Source organism: Pinus tabuliformis, chromosome 4_1 (assembly GCF_031772625.1).
Source record: "Pinus tabuliformis cultivar Carrire ecotype Pingquan chromosome 4_1, CPIR1, whole genome shotgun sequence".
Taxonomy (NCBI): Eukaryota; Viridiplantae; Streptophyta; class Pinopsida; order Pinales; family Pinaceae; genus Pinus; species Pinus tabuliformis.
The window spans coordinates 292,613,620-292,630,039 of NC_142303.1; the positions used below are offsets into that span (position 1 = coordinate 292,613,620).

The 16,420-nt window shown below is 39.6% G+C and overlaps 1 protein-coding gene across 1 annotated transcript; it reads right to left on the reverse strand.

Annotated features, from left to right (window-relative positions):
* Positions 1-2,706: 2,706 nt before the first annotated feature.
* Positions 2,707-3,036, reverse strand: LOC149175420 (uncharacterized). The gene has a single exon (XM_089421132.1). The coding sequence runs from the start codon at positions 3,034-3,036 to the stop codon at positions 2,707-2,709; it is 330 nt and encodes a 109-aa protein (XP_089277258.1).
* Between the last annotated feature and the right edge of the window lie 13,384 nt (positions 3,037-16,420).

Here is a 16,420-nt window from a genome sequence, read left to right on the forward strand (position 1 = left end):
GGCGGGTCCGCTGTATCACAAATCGCCTTATATATAAACCATGAGATCTGTCGATTGTGATAAGCGATAGGGGAGGCAGACCCGATATGCATATGAACTATGGTTAATAATCATTTCAGATCCGTGACGTAAACCTGCCCCTTGAAAAACCCCGACTTCGTTGTTTTTTGAAGAATACATGGATATAAGAGAAAATCGCGTCTGGCCGTAAGGCCAGACTTGAAATACTATATGCCCAAGTTCACAATCATCGGCAGGTTCGGTAAATAGTGGTGCGCCTTATACAAAAGCTTTGGACCAGGACGATTGCGATATTGCGATATGGCTTTGGACCCGATATATATATATATATATATATATATATATATATATATATATATATATATATATATATATATATATATATCGTGGTTAATAAAGCCATCAGGTTCGGAAGATGGTAGTGCGCTATATACACATAAGCCCTGGGCCTCTCGATAGCGATAAGCGATTAGACCCCGAACTTGATATATATGTAATATAGTTGATGATGTCTTCGGGTCCAGAAGATAGTGGAGCACTATATACATAAGCCCAGGACCCCACCGATAGCGATATGCAATGGGGCTCCAGACCTGAAATATGTGCATTTCGGTTAATAAAATTGTCGAGTCCGGAAGCCATGTATTCGATGCGTTTTAATGTTGATTGTGGTAAGAGAAAAGGGGTGATTTATGCATATTTATGAAGGATTTCCTTTGTAAATGGTTATAAAGGAGTAAGGTGCGATATGAGGTTTTTCCTTTGGTTGGAAAGGTCCCGATAGAGGGAATGAATGGAGGGTTAAGAAAGGTGATGAGAGGACAGTGCAATAGGGGTTAGGTAAAAGGGGGGGTCTTGACCATTAAGAATTAGAGACTTGGCTTGGCAATGAGTTGAACTCTCTGGGACTAAATAGATCATTCAGAGAGGTAGAAGACCAACTTTTAGGGGACCCATTCAAAATTACTGCCAAGGCAAATTTTGATAGGGTGGTGGTTGTGGCCACAACAAATGACGAACCATTTATCTCTATTTCCAAATAAACCTTGGATCAATATAACATCAGGGTGTTAGGATAAAATTGAAATGCAGACTATATAGATGGATAAGCATGGGTTCCACTTCAACATTAATTGCTTCAGGTGGGATAGAGACAAATAGCTTTTACTTACTGATAGGATTTTGACAGGCATTCTCCAATGGCAGTATTATGGGGTTTATTGACCTCCCTTTACTTGTTTCCCACTTTCAAAAATCCTTTTGGGGCCATCACTGGTCTGTCCATACCTATTTAGGTGTGTACCTCAACTCTTTATTGTTCATAAAACTTGATATAAATATGTTTTTCTGCACTTTATATAAGAATTTCAGTGTTGTATTTTCATATGATTGAATGGGGCGCAGTCATGGATCTTGCCATATTTTTAAACCGCTTAATCAAGGTTGGGATTGCTGTATCAACTGGTACTTTGAGCCTAGCAATAGTCCCTACTCTAACTGGCTTCCCAAACAACTTGTCCTTCTAGGTTGGCATAAGGACCTGACATTTCATTTTCTTTTTAAATAAGTCCTTCCAGTTTCAAGCACAAGGACTAGAGCACAATTGGATTTGCCACATGTATATGATAGTGAGTTTAGCCCATGAAAGGATGTTTACTTGTAGATGACATGTATTGGGAAACTTAGTGTGGTGGATGGAACCAATGGAGAATGACTGCAAATCTTACAGCTAAGTATAGGCTAGGTTTGAGTGGGATTTATTCAAAATGCAACATCCCTCCATGCTAGTCCAGCTGTAGTTACACATTTTTGTTTTATAAAGATGCCCCTACATGCTCCAGATATCCATGTTATCAACAGATCTTACCCAGTTCTCAATAGATGCCAATGAGTGGCTTGGTCTGAATTACACAACTGATTTTCAAGTTCTCATGGGCTAATTGAAAATTTGTTTGATTTGCAAGGTAATGGTGGATTTAGGAACATTAGAATCATCAATAGGTTAATGAGGAAGAGAAAGGCTGAATGTGGTGAATGAGGGCAAATCTGAAAGGTAAAACGAGGCTGGAGGACCGAAATCATTTGGCTTAAAAGGACTGTAATTCAAAACAGTAGGAAAATAAACTTTGCAGAAAACAAAGGGAAAAGACAAAAATACAACTAAAAGAAAAATGAAATGAACTCTAACCTACTCAGGAGGTAACCACCATGTAATGGCTACTGGGAGTATCTCTTCAGATGTTGGCCATTAACAGGGAGTTTTTCAGTCTCTCCCTATAAAGTTTTCAACTTGTAAGTTCCTTGACCAATTTTTTTAACAACCTGGAATGGGCCCAGCCATAAGTGTTGGAATTTCGTGTGTTTACCTTTTGGCTCATTTAACTTGTCCCATTTTAGGACTAACTCTCCCACGTGGTAATGTTTATCTTCTGCCAAATGGTGATCAAACCACCTTTTCACAATCATTTGATGATTTTTGAATTTAATTATGGCTTTATCTCTCAATTCCTCCAACCTCATCAGTTGGTTGATCCTATCTTGAAGTAGGGTAGAGGGGGTTCCTCTTGAAGCTTGGGAGAGCTGTAAAGAGGGAAGGGTGACATTGGGGGGTAGGATGGCTTCCTGTCCATAGATAAGGAAGTATGGGGAGTTTCCTAAGGCCACTTTTGGGGTGACACTATCGGCCTAAAGGGCATTCGTTGGAGCGTTATTCCAGTTCCTCTGGTTGTCTGCGACAAAATTACGGATTATGCATATGAGGTTCTTATTTGAGGACTCTGCAACTCCATTTCCCTGTGGGTAATCGTTTTCTGCATACCTTATGTGGATTGATTTATCAATTGAAAATTCAGTCAATTTCAATGAAGAAAAATAAGAAGCATTATCAAATATAAGAGCGTCAGGAATGCCATACCTGTTGATAATGAATTTCTCAATAAATGATATTATCTCATCCTCATTCACCTTTCGAAGCGGGATGGCTTCCGTCCCTCTGGTGAAGTAGTCGGTTGCCATGAGTGTATACTTATGCTGCTGTGAGGAGTTTGGAGTGATCTCACCAACGATATCTAGGCCCCACTACTGGAATGGTCAATAGATCATAATAGGCCTGAGGGGAATAACTGGCTTTCTTTCTCATCCTGCGGCGGTTTGACACACTTTGCATTTGCGAGCATAGGCATGTGAGTCTCTGAACACTGTGGGCCAATAATATCCAGCTCTTAATATTTTGTGAGCAGTGGTCTCTCTGCCATAGTGACCACCTGCTGGGTCGTCATGCATTTCTTTCAAGACATGGTTGGCATCATCCTTTTCCAAACATCTCAGCCAGATTCCATCATAATTTTTTCTGTATAATATGTTATTGGCCAAATGATACTGATTGGATTTCAATCTGAGTGCTCTCCTTTGTGATGCATCCATGTGTTCAAGACATGATCCCCATATTAGATAGAAGCGTATGCCATAGTACCATGACTCAGGGTCCAAAAGGGCTTCTAATGTTTCTCGCTCATACATCAGGGCTTCGTTAATCCACAGGGGCTCCTCCTTGAATTCCATTTGTGCATATTGCATGCTCTGCGTTTCTGGTTCTTCGGATGCTCCTTCTTTATCCGCCAAGGCTTCTGCTGCTAGCCTGCAAAGTCCCTGCCCTCGAACTACCTGTGCCAGCTTAATCTCGAGGTCAAACTCTTGAAGGGCGATTATCCAATTCCCTCTCCACCCATTTCCTTTTGCACAAAGTGGGCTCTTACAGTAGGATGGGGAACGATTACTTTGGTCCTGGCCTTTAGTAAATAAGGGCGGAAATGTTTTACGGCCTTGAAAACTGCAAAGCCCTGTTTCTCCACATCTGGGTATTTGAGTTCTACCCCTTGGAGATTAGAGCTCATATTAGAAATAGGGACTTCGTTGCCTTTGTTATTTTTCTGAGTGATTATTGCAGCATATGAAACATCAGAAGCAAAAGTGTACAAGAATAATTCCTTGCGAAAATTAGGGCTGACCAATGCAGGAGCTTCAACGATGGCTTCCTTGATTCGTCGAAACGCTTTCTTGGCTTCATTGCTCCACCTGCACACAACGTCTTTCTTCATCATTAGCTGCATAGGGCACACTATTTCAGCGAAACTTGAGACAAATTTTCTGACGAAATTGATCTTCTCGAAGAAAGATTGCATTGCCCTTTTATTTGCAGGGGGTTGTATTCTCGTGATAGTCTCTATTCTTTCAAGGTCAATAACGATCCCTTCTTTAGAGAGGATATGACCCAGTAGTTTCCCCTCTGTGATTGCAAAGACGCTCTTCCTGGGATTCAACGATATCCCGTATCTTCGGCATCTTTCGAAGATTTGTTTTAGGTGACAAATATGATCCCTTCTATGATATGAATACACTGTAATGTCATCCATGTAAACCACTACTGATCTGTTAATCAACCCTCAGAAAGCTATATCCATAGCTCTCTGGAATGTGGCGCCCACATTAATAAGTCCAAAAGGCATTTTACGATACACGTAAGTGCCCCATTTAGTGTTGAAGGTTGTCTTAAGCTGATCCCCATGAGATACCAATACTTGATTATATCCTGAAAACCCATCTAATAGGGACAACAATTCAGACCTAGAAACGCACTAAAGGATGTCTTCCATAGAAGGGACAGGATAGTTATCCTTTTGAGATGCTTTGTTCAGGTTTTTGAAATCAATACACAACCTGATGTCTCCATTTTTCTTTCTTACTGGCACAAGATTGGCTATCCAGCGTGTGTGTTTGACAGGAAAAATGATTTTAGCATCCAAAATTTTGTTTAATTCTTTCTTCACCAATGGTTCTAGGCTTGGATGCATCTTATGCAGCTTTTGTTGGTAGGGCCTGGCCTCCTTTTCCAAAGGGATTACATAGCTATGCGTTTTGTAGTTAGTCGGCTTCTTGAATTTATCATGCAAGTCATATAGTGCTCCATCTTAACAACTGATTTGGGAATCACATGGGGCTGATCCTTTCCCCATCTTCCCTCTCGTTCATAAGCTTGTCGTGTTCTTTCTCATCAATGACTGCATTCTTGAATGTCTTCTTGTAATGCAAGAACTCAAGGATTTTCTCTTCATCTTCGAACACCTACCAATTTGAGATGTTATCAGGCATAGATGGTCTAAAAATCAATTCAACATAACATTTACTCTTCTTTAATCTGAAATCACGCAAAAGTTTAGTAGCCATCCTAGCCATCAGATTTGCATCTTGGTTTTGCCTCCGAGGTATGTATGTGATATTAAAGGAATAAAAACTGTCAATTAAGCTCCATACCTCATGCTGGTACCTTACTAGGTGTGACGAATTGTAGTGTATCCTTTTCCTTACTTGATCCACAATTATCTGTGAGTCACTAAAAACTTTAAGATTTTCCACCTTCATATCAATGGCTTTCTTCAGGACTTGCAACAAGCCTTCATATTCTGCTGTGTTGTTGGTGCATGCAAACTCCAACCGGCTGGCCATCAAATTTTGGTTCCCTTGCGGGTCAATAAGAATGCTCCCAGCACCTGCACCTTGAAGGCAGTTAGAGCCATCAAAATAGAGTGTCCAAAATAAAGAATCTAATGTTACATCAATTGAACTGCTATCTACGAAATTAGTCCTATCATCTACTATAATACAGGATAGTTCATTAGTTGGATTATCGGAGGGGGTTTCCAACTGTGTGTATGTCAAAGTTTCTTTAATTGTTTCTGCATGGAATTCTCCAGAACAAGTTTCTGTAGCGTAAACATTGAAACTATAGTTCCAAAGGATGGAGTTGGTAAACATTACAAGTTCATTGGGACCATTTAGTTCCGTTACCACATACTTCATGTATCTTTCTCAATCAAATCTTAGCATATCACCTTTTCCCTTCTAAGGCAGCAAGAGATGGGACCAATCAGTTGAGAAATATCCATTGAGTTTTGCTGACCAATCCCTACTAAGTAGCATTCCACAAGCCTCGGGTATAACGACTACCACTATATCAATGACTTGTGTGTACTGTGGTTTAGTAGCCATCCGAATCAACACATATTTCAATTCCCCAATCACTTTCACATTTGTCCTGTCTAATTGCATAATTTGAGTCCAAGTTTTCTTGGGTATCACATGCAGTCTTTTGGCAACAGCATAAGGCATCACAGTGGACAAGGCACCAGAATCTACCAAGCAATTGTGTACATTCATGTTGAGGATTTCAAATGTGATAAGGAAAGGTGGAGTCATGGATTTAGATTTCCTCCCTATCATGGCTGCACTGACATCTTGGGGGTTTCGATTCATTTTTGATAGGGTGGCTTCCATGGCTACTGGGTTTTGGGCTGTGCTTGGAGTACTAACAGGTCTAGAGACTGACTTTTTGGTTTGGCTACTTGGGATGGTGGGAGTTTTGCAGTTCCGCTCATTCATAGCTTTCAAGAGCAAATCTCTTTGCTGCGTTAATTTCAGCAAATCAAAGTATGTGATATTAGCCCTAGATTTCTTAATATCATCCACAATATTGTAATCAATGTTATAAATAGGATAGGGCAGAGTGAACATACCAGTTTTTCCATTATTAGGAGGGAGCTTACCATTTTGAGTCGCCTTTATTGCAGCAGGAGATGCATTTTCTTTCTCTGGATGGTTTGCTACTGGGGTGTTCTTGGACTGACCACTAGATCTACCCTTCTTAACAGGGACTTTGGAAGCAGGTGCCTTCACAGGGCAGACATCTTTCTTGGTCTGATCTACAGGCTTCATCACACCCGTAAGTGGCCCCTTACTTCGTGTGTGGATTTCATTAGTGTGGATCTCTGCCAAATTGTCTCCTTGGTCATCATCGTTCTCGTTTGTATAGAAATCCCACAGTACGTTGATTTGAGATTCTTCTTCCAAGGGCTCTTCTACTTGGTATTCTTCCTCATCTTCTTATTCTGGCTTTAGCTCCATTATAGGTTCTTCTTGGTTAAGGAGTGATCCGATAAGAGTCAACTCTTTTGTATCTAAATTCCCTTCGTTGGGTGGAGCAGGCAGTGCAAGCGGACCATGACCACCTTCTACCTTCTTACGATAGAAAGGTTTGAAAGGTTTTCTATTGTTATACTCTCCTCCACTCCCGCTTGTACTCTCTCCAGAATTTCTTTTCATATCGATGACTGTATTTGTCAACTTCTTATTGATCTGATGCAAACCTTCTACATTTGTGGTATCATTTTCTTTGGTTTCAGCCCCCTTGTTATCACTCCTATTATTCTTCTTGGATGCTTGAGAGGCTTTATTTTCTCCGGTTGTAGGGTGGCAAGCTGTGAGACTGAGCATTTCATTCTCTGCTTTTACTGCTTCATCGATAGCACCCTGTAAGGTTTGTGCATTACTCCTCTTGACCCACATCACAATAGGGATAGGGAGAGCAGTGATGTAGAATTCCATGAGCACCTCCTCAGTAGGTCTAGTGGTGTCCGGGATTATGTTGAACAAGGTGTTGAACCAGATGTTAAAATCCTTAACCTTTTCTCTGGTTTTCATTTTCAAACAGGATAGTTCTAGAACTAAGGCCGCAGGGGTTTTGTCATCGCCATACTTATCTAAAAAGGCCTGCTGAAAGGCAACCCACGAGGTGATCGATCCGGTTCTCAAGCTAAAGTACCATGTGGAAGCTGCACCAATCAAGGTAAAAGGGAATATGTGACAAACTATATCTTCATCAGCTACCCCCAGCATGCGCACGACCAAGAAGAAAGAATGAATATGGTTTTCAGCAGTGTCTCCTCGCTCGGGGTTGAATTTAGGTAGTACTCTTTCCGCATTCTTGGGTAAGGGATGCTGCTGCCCAGGCACTGCTACGACGTTCTGAGCGAGCTAGGGAGGAAGTGCTCTTGGAGGAGGCGAGAGTTGATTTCCACCCGGTTGAGGATTATTAGCCATATGAGGATATGGATGTTCTGGTTGAGGGTTTCTTCGTTAGGATTTTCCAAATCAGGCCAGGGATTTCCTTCAGAAGGGGAATCCTCAGGAATTTCTTCCCAAGGAGAGTCGATACTCTACAAAGAATCAAGCACAATATCTGTTAGTGTCAGTGTCTTCATCCCTCCATCAGTGATCAAAATTTCTCTTTTTGCATGCGTATTAGGTGTCTCATCTGATCAGCTACACCCCATTAGGTCATGGATCATCTGATGGTAGTGGTTCTTTATCAATTCCCTCATGCCTTTCATCTCCTGGCCTATTTTCACATGTACAGGCCATATGCTGTCATTTTTATTTCATTCCATTTGCAAAAGTCATTTTAGAGTTTTTAGGTCTCATTAGGTCTAGGGTTTGCCACCATGGTCTTCAAAAACTCAATAAGAGGTCAGCAGGCACATGAGGATGTTTAATAAGTTAATAAAATCACAAATTTCCCTGATCATTTGCTCCATAAAGTGTTTTTACCTCAAAACTTTGTTTTGAGGTGAACACAGATTTTTTCTATTTCATGTACAAATTTCATGTAATTTTAATATTTTCATATGTAATAAGCATCATCTGTAGCCCTTGGTCACCTCGCCAAACTCCAGCACTTCAGCTACTGCAAAAGAAACAAAAACATCCAAGCATTAATTCATCAAATGACAAAAAGAGCCAAACTGCAAAATAGAGTTTTTAAAGCAAAGTGAAAAGGAACTTTAGAAAAATGGGTTTCTAAATGAAAAATTAAAGTCAAGGTGGATATAAAGTTATCTTGGGTATTTGGAAACTTCATTTGTGCAAGAGAGAGAGCAATAGAGGGAAAATCACATTTTGAGGAGAAAGAGGGAAATTTGCAGCAAAATTTCAAGTTTTTGTCAGCGCGATGCACTTGGGCACTTGCGCAACGCACCTGCCTGGCGCTACACACAGGCTGCAGGTTTACAAAGGAAATTGAACGGGGGCTACGCACAGAAAGTGCGCTACGCACCTGGGTGTTGGCACGGCGCATCTGTTGGCTAAGCTCCAAAATGCATTCCATTGATTTCACAAGCCTCCAATTTTGTAAATAATCCCTCAACAAGCAAGTACACCCTCCTATCTTGTCTAGCAATGGATTGTTTCATTTATAGTGGTGATTTGAGTATTGAAAAATGAAACCCTAGTTTCTCTTGAAGTTGCCTTGCCAAGTTTGTCTAGGGTTTTTGTTCTTTTTGCTGTTTTAACTCCCTTTTCATTATTTTCCTATATCCCATGCTCCTGCACTAAATTTCCTAAATCCCTTCCTCTTTCCTTCTTCCATTGGCACTTACCTTACCCCCTATTACCAAACCCTAAGCCCTATACATAATTCCTACCATTCCCCAAACCCTAATTTTCATTTCCTAAACCCTATTCATTCCATAAAACCCTACTCCCATCATCAAAACCCTCATTCACAGTTCTTCCATCAATCAATCCTCTCAATTCCCAAAAATAAAACAACAGTCACCCTATACTTGAGAAAATCTCTTCATACTCATCATTCTACACTCCACATTTGCAAGTATGGAAACAGATTCACCATATGAGAGGGATGATGAAACTGTCAGTGATTCTTCCTAAGAGGCTCATGCACCAAGAAAACCACATAAAGGAGGAAAACACATCCGGGAGGAGCCCACCACTCTCACAGAGTTATTAGCTTTCCCTCTTGCAGTAACATGTTTTAAACATCAGTCCTGTTACCAGTTTTGTGAAATGGTGGAGAGGGTGAACATTCACTTGGAGAAGTTTCTTTAAAAAGCCAACAAGGAGAAAAAGATGCTGCGCCACATGGCTTATCACTATTTGGCCCGGAACAAGATTTGTAAGACAAGGATAAGAAGCCTAAAAGCCAAGTTAAAGAGAACTTTGAGGAGCAAGAAAGAGCATGATAAGCTCAAGATCTTGGCTGAAGCTTCATTGGCCCAGCATAGCACCTAACATAGATCACTCATGCCAAATTTCAAGAAATTTGGTGAACTTTTTGGCATTTTTGAATTTTTTAGGCAAAAAACAGGTTTTTCTGGCAGGTGCATAGCGCCACTGGCGCTACGCTTTTGATGGGGACCTCCATTTGAAGAAAAAATTGCATTTTTGGATTCATCATGAAAAGTTATGCATGCTCAGAAATTGCTAGGAAATTTTGACAAGTTTTGGACCTCCAAAAGGGCCAAAAACACCCTAAAAATGCCCTTTCTGCCACTTTTTGGCCACACAGGAAGAAATCTTGGGAGATTTCAATTTTGGAGGGGAAAATGGACTCCAAATCAAAAAATTCAAGTTGTTCCAGAAAGTAGACGCACCAGGCTTTCCAACGAGCTATCCTGTACCTAATTTGGACTTGGGGAAGCCTTCCAAAAGCAGCTTGTAAAAAGCACTACACACAAAAAAAATGGCACTACGCACAGGTTGAAAAAGTGCCAATTTTGCCTGTTTGCTCAAAATTTTGCCTAGTTTTCTTCCAGTTTGACTTTTTCTCTCTCATGGTCAAATTCATGATGTGATATGATGTAAATTCATGTACTATGATGTAAAAATGATAAAAATTGACTTATGGAGGTAGATACATCAGTTGTAGGTGGTTTTGAGTTGAATGAATCAGTTTCCTAAGTTTTAGAGGCAAGCTGTTCCACTGCCTACTTTTGTATTCCTAGTTTAGATATGGTTGAAACCACCCATTTTCTCATGGATTCAACCCATGATGGATATCACAGGTGGTTTGAATGTCTATATCATGTGTTTTTTCAGTCATTTGTCAAGGTTGGACTCTTGTGAATGCTTTGAGCACTATTGTACATCATTTTTGCAGTTTGGCAAGGAAATAGACCAGGGTTTGCAGCATTTTGTGAGATTCTTGTGGCAAGGTGACTTAGTATTATTTTTTCCTCTGTGAATCAAGTTATCATATGTTTATGTGTGCCAATCTCTCTCTTTTCTACTTAACTAAGTGAATCAAGTATAAAGGTGGAATTCATTGATGTTGCAGTGCTCTACCTTAGGGTTTATTTACTTTTACATGTTTTCTACTGTTTGAAGAGGACTCATGACACTTCCATGCCCTCTCCAACTCCTCACCAGTCTCAAGACTCTCCATTACACCTAATATAAAGTACTAAAGCACTTGCCTACCTCGCCCCATAGAAACCTATACAAAACTGAGTTCATTCCCCAGACCCAAAATTGCCTTCCTCATCTGAGCTAGCAAACGAGCTTTAAACTCAATCAAACTCCTCTGAGCATATATCTAGCCTAAAATTAGTCTTTACATCAATCATCTCAAGCTTTACTTGACATATTTTCCTGAGATTGACAAAGAGAGAGCCCTCTCCTGACCTAGTAGGGCTAGCTACCAGGTTAAGCGTGGTTTGATGTTACCCTAGACCTACCTTTCTCAGCCTGAGGTAGATTTAGGCCATAACAATATCTTCAAGAGAAGGGGCTGCAGATGTCTCTTCGTTTATGTGATAGACCCTTGGTTTTCTTTTTGCTGTTGGAGGTAGAGACTGAAAGATAGGGAGCTGTGATAGGGAATGAGCATAAGCCCGAGTAAGTCTTCTGACTAGTTGTTCCTAAGTGACAGGATACTCTGACAGTGTTTCTTCTTCGAAATGAGGCTTTTCCGAATGAGAGGAAGGGTCTTTTCGACCTTCACAATCCATGTATTAATCTTTTTGAATCAATGCGTGGCACTTATAGATGAAATCTTGAAAAGTTGTGGATGACGGTTCGGGCCCTCCTTCTAGTGCCAACTTGTTGACAAGGCGAATTTTCGCTGTGCCAATGAAGGGAACTAACTCGATCGCAAGCCCCAATTAGACCTGCTTTCATTTGGAATGGCTAGTTCCAACGGGTTTTAGGGACCCCAAAAATTGTTAAATGAGTTGAAAGATTGCTTCTGGGAAGAAGGCTTCAATTACATCAACAAAATAAAACAACTAACCACTATGTATTGAATCCTATCTACACTTATTCTAACTACTCTAGTCTATGTCCTAACTATCTTAATCTATCCTATAGGAGCATTATAAAGAGAGGTTAAACATCATATATGATTTCCAATTCTAAATGAATCAATCACTGGTTCACATAAGACAAGGCTACATTAATTCTTAATTGCAATCCAATCATTCATATAGGAATACACATTCCATTTTATGGAAGAAAAGCTTGCAACTGATGTCTAACGTAGTTTCGAATCAACAACCTTTCATGATATAACCATGATGTTGAATCATATTCAAATAACCAGGCATAACCATGAACTGTAAGTTATCAATATGCACAAAAAAAAACAAATATACATTTGCATTTATGCCAGCAACAACATTCTGATCAAAACACATAAGAGAGGAGGAAAGTCAATCTGAAACACAGGCTCCTCATTGAACCAAACAGTCTTTCTTTATTCACAATAAATCAAAGCTGTTCTTTCCAAACAAAAAGCCCTAATTTCCTATCTGGAGGGAATATTTATGCAACTGGAAATGACTCTCGGTCTCCCTTTTCACCTTTTCGCCTTCCCTCTGTCCTCTTTCACTATACAGATCAAAATACACAGATGAAGACAATCGGTGTCACTGCTGACACGTAGAGGGCATTTCCTGTCACTGGAGCGCTTCATTTCCTAGGGAAATGAATGGTTGTTGATTAGAAGGGGATGACTGTGTGTCATCTCTTCATGATGAAATCTGGGGCAGTTTCGCTTTCATAGGCAACACCTGGAAATATGACCACCAATGCCTAAAGCCCAATCTTCAAATAGACATATCCACATGGATAAACTCTTCGGGTCCACTTGCCTTCTCTCGGTTCTCGCCTGCATAGATAGCTAACATCAGTCACACTTATACAGATGTGATAAAATGATTAAAAAACAAAAATTTTGCCTTCATGAAGCATTTATAACATCAAGATCAACAATCGTGAAAGAATCAATCCCTGGTCTTTAACCTATGTGTTGATTCGGTCTCGCAGGCGGAAATCCGATTTACACTGAAAATCCTCGCAAAACACATAACTAGATCCAAGATCCGGACTTGAAACATCATATACGGGAACTCATACCTTATCGGGTCCGGAAGACAAGATTTTCCATTAAAAATCGCGACCACGACATTTTATTGAATACACATGAATATATGTGAAAACCTGCAGCCGAGCCGTATAGCCGGACTTTAAAATTATACACCGAAGCCTATAATTATTGGTGGGTCCGCCGTATCGCAAATCGCCTTATATATAAACCATGAGATCTGCCGATTGCGATAAGCGATAGGGGAGGCAGACCCGATATGCATATGAACTATGGTTAATAATCCTTTTGGATCCGCGACGTAAGCCTTCCCTTTGAAAAACCCCGACTTCATTATTTTTCGAAGAATACAAGGATATACGGGAAAACTGCGTCCGGACGTAACGCCAAACTTGAAATACTATATGCCCGAGTTCACAATCATCGGCGGGTTCAATAAACAGTGGGGCGCCTTATACAAAAGCTTTGGACCAGGCCGATTGCGATATTGCGATATGGCTCCGGACCCGATATATATATATATATATATGTATATATATATGTGTGTGTGTGTGTGTGTATATAAACAGTGGGGCGCCTTATACAAAAGCTTTGGACCAGGCCGATTGCGATATGGCTTCAGACCCGATATATATATGTATATATATATGTGTGTGTGTGTGTATATATACACACACACACATATATATATATGTGTATATATATATATATATATACACATATGTGTATATATATATATATATACACACATATATATATATGTGTGTGTGTGTATATATACACACACACACACATATATATATATGTATATATATATATGTATATATATATATGTATATATATATACATACATATATATATATATATATATATATATATATATATATATATATATATATATACACACACACACACACACACACACACACACACACACACATATATATATATATATATATATATATATATATATCGTGGTTAATAAAGCCATCGGGTCCGGAAGATGGTAGTGCGCTATATACACATAAGCCCTGGGCCTCTCGATAGCGATAAGTGATTAGACCCCGGGCCCGATATATATGTAATATAGTTGATGATGCCGTCAGGTCGGGAAGACAGTGGAGCGCTATATACATAAGCCCAGGACCTCGCCGATAGTGATATGCGATGGGGCTCCAGACCCAAAATATGTGCATTTCGGTTAATAAAACTATTGGGTCTGGAAGCCATGTATTCGATGCATTTTAATGTTGATTGTGGTAAGCGAAAAGGGGTGATTTATGCATATTTATGAAGGATTTCCTTTGTAAATGGCTATAAAGGAGTAAGCTGCGATAGGAGGTTTTTCCTTGGGTTGGAAAGGTACAGATAGAGGGAATGAATGGAGGGTCAAGAAGGGTGATGAGAGGACCGTGCAACAGGGGTTAGGTAAAAGGGGGGGTCTTGACCATTAAGAATTGGAGACTTGGCTCAACAATGAGTTGAACTCTCTGGGACTAAACAGATCATTCGGAGAGGTAGAAGACCAGCTTTTAGGGGACCCATTCAAAATTGCTGCCAAGGCAAGTTTTGATAGGGTAGTGGTTGTGGCCACAACACAACACAAGCATGAACACATAAGAACACAAGTATTTATGGTGGAAACCCTTTGGAGAGAAAACCATCTACTCCACTAGCCTTTTAATATATTCAACTTTAATCAGCTTCTAGAGGCTCTATTACCTTTTCCGACCATATGGTGAAAAGTTCCAATCATAAGCTTCGCCACAATACCAAAATTAGTTGATTTTCGCAAGTAATGCAAAGAAAATCACTATCATCATCATAAGTCAAAATAGGTTGAATTGGATGCCAAACAATAACCACACTAGCACCTGGGTCATCAAATTGCTCCACAACAACTCTGCCATCAATATGCAGCTCCAGAACATGTCAGACATCCTCTAATGCCTGTACAACCATATGAAACATTCACTAACACTTGTAGATCCTCTCCAAGCCTAATGTATAACATCATCAACAAGTGAGACCTAAAATGAGACATGGAGACCTAATCAACAAGGCTCCTCAACTCTAACTCCTGTAGCAACCACCAAAACCTGTATGCAACAACATGATCAAGAGGATCATCACAGCTCCAGACTAGTCTAAGCTAGTAGATATGCCAAGGACTATCTACACATCATCCATACAAAAGGCACCTGCAACCACACATATACATGCATAACCAACTCACCTGCAACCCAAGCAATCAGGTTGACATTAATGCCAACCAAAAACACATCTACAGCACTGCAACACACATCAATGCCAACACTCCCTTCATTATGTTTTTCGAGCAGAGAAAACTAGTTCGACCTAACGAGTCACCAATTTTTGGCAAGACAACCACCTACCCTCTCAATGTTGTTGAGAAATGATATGGGCCCCTCTTTATCCTTTCCTTTTGGGGTTTTCCTTTTGACTTTTGATTTGATTTGGTATGATAATAATGGTTTATAATGTACAATTTTTATTTCCTTTTTTTGGAGATTATATGATATGACCTTGATTGCTTCACAAGAGTGTACATTTTTTTTATTTTTGCTTTTAGTGTTGATTGATTCATCTTTCATTGTGTACTTATGAAAAAGGAAGAACCTTGGTTTTGGTCTGATTTAAAATGAGTTACTCAAGGCCTACCATGTTACATTACTTATGAATTTCAGAAAGAACAAGGCTGCTATAGAATTTTAAGAAGAACAAGCCTTGGTATCTATGTTTGTATAGGTTCATGTATAATTGACAATTTGTTCTATGGAATGTAAACCCTATGCTAAACCTGCATTTGATTGATATATTGGTTTATTTCCATATTCTTATGTTACTATATTGCGACCTTAATTACTAAATCGAGTTTAATTTATGGATCCAATGAATGATTCAAGATTATAGTCTTGGTTGATACATATGGAGATATTTTAACCAAAGTTTCTCAATCTATAATTATGGGATATGATGCTCTCGAAGTTATGAGTTATGATTTTGGGTTTTGTGTTATGAATCTATGGGTGATCTGTCCTTATTGTCAGGGATGGATATCCCGATTAGTGCCATCTGTAACCAATATACCATCCATAATCATTTGTACCTACAATCATCATGCTTCTTGTACCATACACTTGATTATCCACTTCCGAATTAATCTCTAGGGTTTTTATCAAACCGACTCTTAGTTGTCTCATTCTCTTCTTTCATTTTTTCTCTATTTCCACCATGAGATAGGGTTTTAAGGTTATTCTCCTATTGCGTGACTACTTTTTGTGCTTTTTTGTCCAATATGACCGTAAACCCATCAAAGTATAGCCATGGCTCATATTATTTCAACCAAGGTTATTGGGTTTGAAATGA

What these genes read in the sequence shown, in the direction of transcription:
- LOC149175420 (XM_089421132.1), bottom strand. Translation starts at nt 3,036, where the DNA reads ATGGCAACCGACTACTTCACCAGAGGGACGGAAGCCATCCCGCTTCGA.